This window comes from Stylophora pistillata, chromosome 4 (assembly GCF_964205215.1).
Source record: "Stylophora pistillata chromosome 4, jaStyPist1.2, whole genome shotgun sequence".
Lineage (NCBI taxonomy): Eukaryota > Metazoa > Cnidaria > Anthozoa > Scleractinia > Pocilloporidae > Stylophora > Stylophora pistillata.
In genome coordinates, this window is record NC_142522.1 from 17,559,023 (window position 1) to 17,570,964 (window position 11,942).

The 11,942-nt window shown below is 36.0% G+C and overlaps 2 protein-coding genes across 3 annotated transcripts in view; one reads left to right on the top strand and one right to left on the bottom strand.

Annotated features, from left to right (window-relative positions):
• LOC111325254 (uncharacterized) overlaps positions 1-2,123 on the top strand; it is a 50,222-nt gene extending 48,099 nt beyond the window's left edge. For both annotated transcript variants that reach the window (XM_022929029.2, XM_088758368.1), the window contains exons 48-51: positions 58-159; positions 670-710; positions 939-1,173; positions 1,604-2,123. In XM_022929029.2, coding sequence (XP_022784764.2) covers positions 58-159; positions 670-710; positions 939-1,173; positions 1,604-1,761 — 536 coding nt within the window. In that variant the 3' untranslated portion in view covers positions 1,762-2,123. The remainder of the gene's footprint in view (positions 1-57; positions 160-669; positions 711-938; positions 1,174-1,603) is intronic.
• Positions 2,124-3,723: 1,600 nt separating this feature from the next.
• Positions 3,724-11,478, bottom strand: LOC111325759 (eukaryotic translation initiation factor 3 subunit J-A). The gene is made up of 10 exons (XM_022929634.2): positions 11,412-11,478; positions 11,243-11,328; positions 11,089-11,152; positions 10,268-10,389; positions 10,134-10,183; positions 9,723-9,766; positions 6,508-6,617; positions 6,020-6,077; positions 5,229-5,302; positions 3,724-4,518 (listed from the first exon to the last, which is right to left on the bottom strand). The coding sequence occupies exons 1-10, from the start codon at positions 11,476-11,478 to the stop codon at positions 4,384-4,386; spliced, it is 810 nt and encodes a 269-aa protein (XP_022785369.2). The 3' UTR covers positions 3,724-4,383.
• Between the last annotated feature and the right edge of the window lie 464 nt (positions 11,479-11,942).

Here is an 11,942-nt window from a genome sequence, read left to right on the forward strand (position 1 = left end):
CTTCTTTCTATTCGAGAGTAAGGAAAGCCAAACCTCATAAAATTTCTTGATTTTTAGATGACTTCAATTTAAGTGCAGAGTTCAATGTTCAGGTGACTTTCCGTACCTCATCACGGGATGGATTGTTGTTTCTGATAACAAGTGTTCCCGATTCTACAGGTTAGTAAGACTCGAATGATTTCAAATTCGTATGTGTAAACGATACTTGAAAGATGGCTAACGTTACACTTCTAAATACGTCATTCAAGTAAAATTGCCTGCGACTTTGTGCGCAGTTGTGAGCAAGAATCGAATACTTTTCATTTGATGTATATTGGTACTAATATCACACTCCTCATAAATAGCGAGTTAGATTGTTAATCCCAATTTTCATCACTAGGTGAGGCGACATAGGTCATAGCGAAAGGGTGACTAATACTCAAGTTGGTTTGCAAGATTTTCATTGAGACGAGGGAGAGCAACTTTCTTTTAGATTAAGAGGACTACAGTTAGGAAATTGTTTTGATTTTATACGACTAGACTGTAAAAGACAACAAAAATGACTGACGCGTTCGATTTTAGACTTCAAAAGTCCATGGTAAATCCATCAGATTTTTATTTGAATCTTTATTTACGAGTTACTCTTTGATATGACGAAGGTCTCTTTGTTTGTTTTGTGTTTTGTAACAGGAAACAGAAAGCACATGCGTCTGGAGCAAAAAAGTGGCCAGGTACACGACGTGATTTTTCATTTAGCAGTGAAATCCCGAATACGTAAAAGTAGAGGGTGGTTTGGTGGGGAAGGATTGGGAAATCGGGAATAGATGTTTCTGAACTTGTGTGATGGTATGGCTCACCTGGATAAGCATCCCTTCGTAATCTTTGAGCATAGAGTCAGCGAAACGTTAAACTCACACTTCTTCAATAGACTAATGATTTTCTTCTTATTACTCACTCAGATGATTCTAACCTATAACACCACGACCAACGAATCACGAGTTGTTTGGACTGAACCTGGACTTGGAAATGATACCCATTCGTCTTACATGATGTGCCAAATGAGTTGGCACACGGTCAGAGTTACCAAACTGGGATCTAACCTAACCGTCGCCTTAGATGACGTCCATTCCGTCAGCAAGCCGGTAGGATATGGCACTAACATGACCGGGAAGCTATTTCTTGGTGGATATCCAGGTAAAATTTCATTATTGATGTTAAGGAGAGTGAAATCTGGGGTAAAAATTTCTGCGCCTCCTCGACATGCAAATGACAGCTCTTTTTTGCACTGATCTTTTGATTGCTCTTTGACAAAATTGAGCCTAAGCGAGAATTAAGATGTAATCGTGTTTTTTTTTTCTCGTACAGGTTTATTATCTAGCGAGGTTCAATGCCCCTACTAACGTAGGACCGGAAAGAACAAAATATGCTCACGGAGTTACAAAGTTAACCTTTAGATATACTGGGAAAAATTGACACTTACTCTTAGTGACCACTTAAGAAAATACCTTGACCTTGAAAGTTTGTGATATTCGACTTCTCCTTTACCGCGGGAACTCTATTTATCACAATAAGATACGTTGAATGCCACAAATTTGATGTTAGTTTTTCTATTTTCAAACTACAGCTTATCAGTTGGAAGGATATCATTCAGTTTTCACGGGATTCAAAGGCTGCCTCAAGGAGTTTACCATGGACGGAAATACTTTACATTTCGCAGATTTAACGCAGCTTTCTCATGTCTCATTGGCCTGTCCACTGGGATCAAGCGAAGGTGGAATATAGCGCAAAACCTTAAGACTGCTAATTAAAAGGGTTAAGTCCCTTTACGAAATGCTCACCTGATTTCTGTTTCAGAACATATTCGTCAAGCCAAAAGATAAATAAGCTTTTCTTCCTTCTTTACTCTAAGAGACAACTGTGCTGTTTCTGTGACATACGAAGAGAGGATACTTTATGCACTTTTGGATCCAGGGGACGACAGTAAAAATATACTTACGTGTCCGATAAGTTGATGTACAAGGGAGGTAAGATGTCTCAAGAGATATAAATGTGCCCAAAAAGGGTTTACAGATTTGCCTTTTGAAAAGCCTTTTCATGAGGAAATATTCATGCAACGTCTGAATAAACGCCAATCTCCATATCCACTACGGTCGAAGTTGTGTTAAAAGGCACCGGACTAAGTGGTCACCCTGTATTAAGCTACACGCTTTGGTTGGGTGGCCAAAGTCCCGAATCTGTTTGGATCTGTGATTTTTACCTCTATTAAGTGGTCACCTCATGATAGAGCGGTCGTTATTACCCTTTATCAAGGTCTCCTTGTATTAAGGAAGGAAGTTTCTAACGAAACTTTGATGCTGCGTCGATGGGAGAGTATAACAAAGCAATTTGGGTTTTATCAACTAAGTTGATAAAGTAAATTGGCCTCCGTAAAGAGTTTCAAAGCTGACGTCTGGGCGAATCATTTGCTCTGACGAAGGACTAACGCTCGAAATGTCAGCTTTGAAACTCTTTACGGCGGCAAAATTGCCTATTTGTATTGTCTTCCACCTGTTTAAACGGTAACTTAAAGCCGAACCATCCAAATAAAACTAAGAATATATGTATTCTTCCAAGTAATTTTAAAGCCATTTTACTCTCCAAAAATCAAGGTAAATAGCATTGTTAAGCGAAATCTATACATTAAATGGTCAGTTATGGCATGAAATGGCGTTTTTATCGGTAGCAATACCCTTGATCTGTGGAACCTGTATTTATCGGTCAACCTGTTTTAAATCACGAGTGACTAATCAGACCGTCAAAAATCTCATCCTGACACTTACTCTTCCTGACACTTACCGTGGCTAGGTCTTCATCTATTCGCTTACCTTTTGAGTTAAGAGACGCATAGGCTCAGGGCTCTTAACTACATCTTCTCTCGACTATTTACAGACAAGTAATTGAAATCCCAGGTGTGACAAAGGACATGTCGTGACCTGTACCTGTGCTCATTATACCATTGTTAGTAACGTGTTATTTACTTTCTTTCAAAAAACTAAGAACTTTCATTGGGACTATTTTAGGATAAACTGATTTAAGGGGATTCTAGTCAATCTTCTGGGTCTTGAGCTGCATTTGACGGGACTGAAATAACCCCTCTCCCATTACAGTGGAATCTTACGCTGTAAACAGCAAGCTGTTCGTAGACATTTTTTCACGCGCCTTGTGAAATATTTGATGGATAACAAAGGTCAACAAACACAGTTGCTTCTATTTTGAGCGAAAATATACTCGTATAGTTGCCCTTGAACATTACCTGTTCCTCGAAGCTCCCAGTTTTCCTCGAGCTTCGATCTTGGAAAACTGGTTGCATCTTGGAACAGATAATGTCCGCGGACAAGTAGCCGTACATATTTTCCCGCCAAATACAGGCTATTGTTTAAACATCGCTGATAGATATCGCTTATTCTCTCCTTAAAAGCTTATCCTAATTCTTCACATAAAGTATTTCTCTCTTTATTTTGTTCGATAGAAAACTACACCGTTAGAGGTTGTTTATTTCATCAAGTGTGATCAAGCTACTGTTAATAAGTAAAAATTACAAGGTAATAAAGAGTTGAGAAAGAGCTCCTGAATTTTACCAGTAGAATAAATGAAAACTGAAAATAAATAGTAAGACAAATAAAATAGACACCTAATCTGAAGACAAGAAAGAACCTTTTCTTAAGCTTCTGCTTTTCAGAGAAGGCAACAGGGAAGAAAGACTCATTCACGTTTTCCATTGCTTTTATTCTACAATCTAATTTCCACGGAAGAAAGAAATCTCTCTCTTGTACTCAAAAAGAAAAGAAAGCAACAAATAGATTGAGACATTCTGTGTTGTCCATGAGCTCTGACCAATTTTTGTTATTGAGGTGATCGTAAATACGAGGTCCTTTAAAGAAAAAATAAAGAAAAAAGTTAAAGCATCTATCATCTCAATTAAGTGTAGCCACTATTACTAGCAGTGCTTTCAATACTCAAATGACAAGTAGGAGATCTTCCATACAAAGGTTATCTGGTTTCTCAAATGTCTCAGTGTATTCTTCTACCACCTGAGAAACAATGTATTACAGGTCTACTTACTAGAACAAGTTATTATTAATCTTTCAATTCTTTGCCTTGAATTATATCATACGACCCCTGTTATACAGCTGGGACAAAGAATATCAAAAACAAGCTGGGTTCTCAATGGTCTATAGGGCTTACACCAACAAACCATAACTCCCTTAGATGTTTGCATCTCATTTTTTACACGTTAAGATACTTTAAGGAAGAGGCAAACTTTACTATCTGCAAAGTTATTATTAATGCTATTGAGGTTCCAACCAATTGAATGCAAAGTTATGTTGTGTTTACAGAATCAGGCAAGATCATTCACTGTCATTTTTACATGAAGTCATCAAATTCATCTCCATAATCATAATTTCCACCACCAAATGCATCCAAGTCCTCTTTTCTGCCAGCCTTGGCACTAGCTCCTGAGAGAGTGGCTTTCTTAACAGCCTTTTTACTTTTCTTTGCCTGTAAAAAAATATCATAGAAGTAGTGAGAAGTTCATCATCCTTCTGGTCCCTAATTTAATATTGCAGCTAAACCACAAACTCAGGACATGACAATTGTAAGCTTCATTCAATCCAATTTGCTGCATATTGTTTTGTCTCCTCCCTAATAAGAGAGGATTATACTTATGCACAGGTGTTATTTTCTTATGGATATTTTGGACTTGTAACAGAAAAGAAGAATTATCATAAGCATCAGACAACTAATTCGTGTTTTATGAGAAAAGCTGGAAGCAACAGAGAAGCAACAAAGTGTAAATGGGCCGCTCTAAAGAGTTCAAAGGGTCTAAGATGAGTCTAAACTCTTTACAGTGGCCAATTCAAACTACCTGTATCAACTGCGTTTATAAAACCAAATCATCCTATTAAACTCTCCCACTGACACAGCTGAACCAGCTTTAGAACTTACACCCTTTAGACATTTAATTAGCCTCTCAGGGTGAAGTACTCAAAGAAAAAGTTATTACTCCTTGTGATAGACATGTATATGTATGTAAACTATGTTCATATTCTGCCTCAGTGTTATCTTAAATTCATTTTAACTCTCTCCTTGTGTTTCCTGCACACAGTTATGCATAATATGTATGACAACCAATTTGATTTCTCAAAGCAAATTGACAAAACCTTCGTAGCACTTTGAAATTTCTACTAGTACAAAAAAATGTGATTTACCTTCTGTGCTTTTAATTTTTCTGATGAGAGGACATTTATTGTGCTACCTAATCGTTTAACATCTTCAGCATCCACTGAAAAAAAATGACAATGCATGTAAAACACCATAGTGCCTACAAAGGTTTCTGTTCATTACAAGATAGAGAAAGCATGGGTGCCCATAGATATGGAGATATCAAGTTGAACATGAGAAGAGAAATTCCATATCTACAAGCAACCATGCATTATTTTGTTAATCATACATAGATTCAATAGCTTTTTATTAATGAACGAAAAAAAATAGAATCCACAATCCCTCCCCCCTCCTAACCAAAAAAAAAAGATTGTAAAGCCTGTTGGTGATAAAGCTCATGAAGAAATCTTTGACCAATCAGAGCACACACATTTCTAGTCACGAGAGCAATTATACTAAAAAAAAAAACAAATACTAACCACACATGACATTAACTTACATTATCAATTAATTATTCAGCAAAAAGGAATTTAAAATAGGTGCTGATGCTTAGTTTATATCCTCTAGTGTTAGACCTAGCCACAATTTCCCACATTTTCCTTACAAACATCCTGATAACAAAATTTATGGGGAAGTTTCCATATTTACAGTCAGATGACTGATTTGGTCTGCAGGAGGTTACCAGTGTACACTGTATGATCCCCTAGCCTCACCTTACTTTACAAGAGTCTATGTAGAGCCTAACACCCTATTAATGGTACCATGATTTGGAGTATGTGTATGTTTTTTTTTTTCAATTTTTTATTTATTTTCTTTTTTCATCCCAAGGAATACTTACAGCTTGCACATAAATCTCTAAACAGCATTTCCAAGAAAGGGACATATTCTGCATTGGACTTAAAACAAAAAAATTAATTAAAAGTTATTCAAAGCACCTTCATAATTTCTCACCTTTGAGGCAAAAATGTTATAAGAAAAACCTCTGTACTAAGTACTAACAAAGAATGCCAGAGTCTGATGACCTAACAATCATTAGATATTGGAAAGTCTCCTTAACTTGTTCACACTACCTAATTTAATACTCTGAAGCCAAAGGGGCAGAGTGTTTAAAGCTTGGCCAGCACTGACTCTGTGTTGACAGCATAAAATAAACTATCTGTTACCAAGATATTAAAATCTGTGAAATTTAGTGTTAATAGTTCTCATAAAAATAGTGCTACTCCTCTCAAGAAATGTCCAAGGTGCCAGAAATGTCTTTTTATAATGAAAGAGGTTTCAACTATATGCCAAAGTGAGTGATACAACTAAGACATCTCTGACTCATACCTCATAATTGGATAATTTTCCTACAAGTAATTTGGACAGTTCTACAAACTCTTCTTTAGTTGAAGGATTCAGGTCATCTATACTTTTAGATCCTACATCATCTTTCACACCTGACAGTTTGAAGAAGAATATTGTTTTGAATGGTAATTTTTTTCTAAATTTAATCAACCAATCTTTATCAATCAATCAGGGCCGTAGCTAGCATGAGACAAGACGAGGCAATTGCCTTGTCTTAATTTTGGCCTTTTTAAATTTTTTTCTTAAAGATTGACTTTTCTGAAGAAAAATGCCACAGATAATCCTTAAAAGAGCATTTCTAAACCTCTAGATTTCAAAGTTTTCTGGGGGGCATGCCCCCAGACCCCTCTAGCAGCTTGCGCCTTCAGCACTCGAAACTTGCCTCGTCTTGACCTGAAATCTGGCTACAGCCTTGACAATTTTTATTTTTTTTGCACTATTTACAAATAATTATTTCTACATTAGAGTACATTAACCTATTGATGTCCAGTGCACCCATGGGGACCCACACCCTTTCTACGCCTTGTGACGTCATCACTTTTAACCCCAGAGCACAACTTTGAGCACATACTTGAACAGGTTGAAAATATCTTACAAATGATACCAGAATGAGTGCAATTGAGTGAAGGAGATTGGAGAAATAGCCAAAATACCATGTAACTTTGACCTGAAAATCTGCACGAAAATCTTGTTCCATTACCCACCTACCTTTCTGAGCATGTGCTTTGAAAATAATGAGTAGTTTCCCAAAAAATCTCTACACCAAAATGAAGCCTACTAAATTTCCAGCAAGTGAGGAGAAACTTCAGGCAAGGAGAGGGGAAACAAAGGGCAGGAGAAAGAGAGAAAAGTAAAAGTCGTGAGTGGGGCATTACTTTTCAACCCAAAAAAATCTCAAAATTTTGCTTTCTGCATGTGCCCGAGATTTTCAGGCTGCCATTTTGCATTTGGATCAAAAGGCCATCGAGTGTACGAGCTGTCAAGGGGTTTTTGGTAAGTTTGAGCTTTTAAAACCACAACAGTGACCCGAAATCTGCTCGACTAGCTTCAAAACACAGTTTTCCACAAAAGCTGCGGCCATTAATGGGTTAAAAAGGAGAGACATAGGCAAACTAAATTACGCAAGTAGTGACAAGCAAAATGTGCACATTGACCAAAATAGCTTAAGCTTTCAAGTTGGTCACTGCCACAGACAATTAATTGGCATGAACATGTACATTATAGGCATTTACATAAGAGTAAAAAACAAAAGCAAACTACACTCAGGAAACAGATTGAGTATTTAAAAGATACATCTGTATTGCTTATAGAAACAATTATAAGGAATTTTTTTTAGTTCAAAGGGGACAGATTCCCAGATAACTGAAGCTACAATTTAAGCAAACGTAGTAGTACCCTACTTATTACTTGCTGTTGGTCTGTAAATATTAAAATTATTCGCAAATCTGTATTGTGGGTATGAACCTCAGAAGTTAGTGTAAGAGTTCCAGAAAATATTGCTGGGATGTTTGTGGGGTCATTTTTAATTCTATGTACAAAGAGAGCTAATTTAAGGTGGCTGGTACCAGTTTCCTCGCGCAGGGAACAGGTCACTCTTGCATGACGTGCAGTAAAGGCAAATTTACGTATGTAAACATCAGATTGTAGGTGCTCGCGAGAGCACACACAATTGTCAGCAGTAGCCAAAACAGATCATGAGCAAATGTCGATCTTATAGAATCCAGATTTTTAAATGTGTGAGAACGTGCGTGGAAATTGCTAAACTCACAAAAGCTATTACATGAAAACAAGTCCGGTGACCCCTTCTTTTTATTGTTCCAATATGATAATAACGTCGAAAGGAATCATCAGAAAAAAAACTAGAAAATTCTATGGAAGGAAATTTGCGAGGTGTGAAAATTGCCTTTTTTCTAGATTTTCTGAAATTCCGCTCTGTAGATATTTTTTCAAAATCTTTGTGCATTTTCCTTTTCAAGTGCCAAATGCAATCACTGAAAAAAAACACGGGGTCCGGGTTAGTTTTCAAATCATTTAAGCCACAAGCTAAAAGATACGTCTGAATAAGCCTGTGATAGCATTGCCATGGAAACTGCTAGTGACAAAATGACACCTATTTTTGAATAACCAATGATTATATAATTCAACCCTGTAAAAGTGTTCAACTGGCCTTGGTCAGTCTTTTTGTTGTATTCTTTCAAAGTTACAAACCATCAAAAAGATGAAAACTGGTACCAGCCACCTGAAATTTATAAATATTTTGGGGTGTGAAGATTTGCAAAATGTTGAAATAGGGCATAGCATTAACTCTGCTACGAGCAAAGAATATGCTGCGTACACATTTATTCTGTTTTGTTTTGACCTTCTGTAATCTAGTTTTACTGGCCCTACCCCAACTTATAATACCATAAGTTAGATATGGGTAAGTGAAGGAATAATACAACTGTTCTAGAGTGTGAACATCTACCTAATAGCGTAATTTATTAATAATTCCTACATTTTTCTTTAATTTATTGTTGATATGCAGGATTTGGGGTCCCCAATGTAAACTCTGATTAATGATACACCTAAATACTTTATTTGACATTTACGTTCAATTTTATGTATATATATGTACACTTATTCTTGAAGATGAGATTACCATATAGTTAGTCTTAGTTAGGTTAATGGATAGTTTGTTAGGAAATAATAATAATAATACTAATGATAATAATAATTATAATAATAATAATAATAAAACATTCTTTTCTTAGATTATTATTACACATATCAACACATTTTTCAATGTTTGAGCAGTTTATCATAATTTTTGTTAATATTTTAGTGAGTATAGTGAACAATGGTTTATCATCAAAATAATAATAATAATAATTGACTGGACAATAAATTTTTGGATGAGGGCCATAAACTTGCCATAACCTTATCAATGATTGATTAATTTGGGATAATTGAGTGAGAAGCTCATGGCCTGAGTTGTTACTAGGTACATGTATATACCAACATTTCCTGGCTTCACATGGTCTTTTAACAGTTGTTTGTGTTTCTTAAAAATAAGGTCAACTTTAAACACTATTGGTTTTCTTAGTGAAAATGACTATTTTCTGGCTATGAAATTTTTTTTTTTCAAATTATAGAATCAGTCTGTCTCACCAAACTCACCAAATAAACTCCTTTATAAATAAACTTTCCTATAAACTCACCAAAAGCTTGTTTTGCTAATTCTAAATCTGCATCTTCTACCAATCTGAAAAAGACACAAGCAAACAAAGCCAGTTAGAGATACTGATAACGAGTTAAAATAATTCTTTGAAATTAAGGGCTTTGTGCCACATTTTCAAAATAAGAAGAATCATCATCATTTCACCAGATCTCTTTAAAACTGCAGACGCTCATGTAGTCACCAAAATAGAGGATTCTGAGCAAAGTTTTGGTAAAAAAGTTGCATTGCTTTTCATTGACAGCAATTAGACCTGGTAATTTACAAAAGCCTCGAAATTTGATTGGTAATTTCTATTTAGTGCCCCCTAGTTTAGGTGTTTAGAACAAAGAGAAATATCAATGCACTGACCAAAGTGCCTCTTGGTCTCTGAGCTGCTTAAAAAAACACTTACTTCTGTCTTCTAAGCTTTTCTGCTAGTCTTTCTTCTTCTGTTAATTCTTCCTGTGAGAGTAAGGGGCAAAATCATGGACAATACTTTTAGGAGCCATAACAATTGCTACAGATGTAATGCAACATTTTCCTCACCTCTTGTGATGATTTACTCTCCTCCTGTCTCTTAAGAGTTCTTTCCTTTGCCTTTTCCTCCTTATCCTGTATAGCCTGTTTGACTGTTTTTCTTTTCTTCACTTTAGCTTGAGGAGCTGCTTCTATCAAATTGACAACAAAGTAATACAAGTTACAGGACAAATAACACAGGCATCCATGTGATTTCATGACTAATAATTAATAGAACATAATACATGTTAGCAAATGGTCAAATGGTACAATGCAGAGTCAGAAAGCTAAAGGGCCAAGCTAAGGCAGGATGGAGTGCTGAAATAGTGAAATTGAATTTACTGGGATAGATGTAATGACAGACATCTAAGAATAGAATAATCACAAACAAATAGAATCATACACTGAAAACATAAATATTGAGCTATGCTCGACTTGTTTGATAGTAAGCAATATTCCTCTCTATCAAAAAGAAAACCCAATTCTTTTAAGAGATTGTTTGATCATCTTCTTTCTTTCCGTGAGATGAAAAGAAAGGTTTATTTCAACGAAAAATTTTAAGGCAACCCTAAGGCTGTCTATTAAGGGGCATTACACTGGGTTTCACATGCAGTGAATTACAAGGATACTGTACTCAAATGAACAGCGAAGAATAACACGATTGATGTCGTTTAGGATGTTTATAAACGATTTAAGGAAAGAAAATAATCTAGAAAGAGAATTAAAACGAAACGTGAAGACACTGTTGGTGAAAGAAGCCGTGAAATGATTAAGCAAAATTAAAATTTGGAATTGTGAAGCATCATGATTGTGATCAGTACAGATGTTTCATGACCCGATTTATCATTTACCGGTTTGATTTTCGGATGGCTTCGATTTCTTTTCTGAATCCTCTTCTTCATCGAACCAGTTTTCCTATAAACAAAAACGTTTTCCAAATTAATCGACCTTTAATGCCGATCTCAGGAATTAACGTTTTGTAAATTACGAAGGTAAAATTCTTACCTTAACATCCTGATCTTCTTCGTCCTCCCCTTCCCATTTATCTGATTGTTTTACGTTAAAGCCTAATGGTTCGAAGTCTTCATCATCTGGGAAATTTAAAATTAATTTTACAAATGAGACGAAAGCTAAATTAATTCAACGAAAATCGTACATGTGCGAGTGAACTTACCCCAGTCCGCCATTTTGATTTCTAACAATGCTCGCATTGGTGTATGGGTATGGTATTTCTTAATCATTACGCAACGAAATTTCCGCTTCGAACGTTTTATGGCCCGGAGGACTGATAAGGAATCGATATCGGCAATTCCGATGACTAGCGATAGTCATTTCGATTAACATGCATGAGACCCGACGTGTAAACGATAATCTGCATGATGAGAGCTATTTAAGTCCCACTACGGGAAATTGATTTCGTTTAGTCGCCCTCATTATCCAAATATTCTAATGCAGTTGTGATGATAACCAATTGTGATTCGATTTTAGTTGTACGAGTTGCATTTTTGGAACGCGCGAATTCAAGAGTACTGTATCATATCATCCGTTAAAAGTATAATGTCCAACAAGCTGGAGGTTCCTCCCTATTTTTTCCATCCTCGCTTCTTCTCTTTCTTTTCTTTTTTTTTTCCCTTAAAGGTGCCCTTATACACAAAAGCGCAAGTTTCCAGCCAATCATTATTATCTATTAATGTTGCATGGCCGC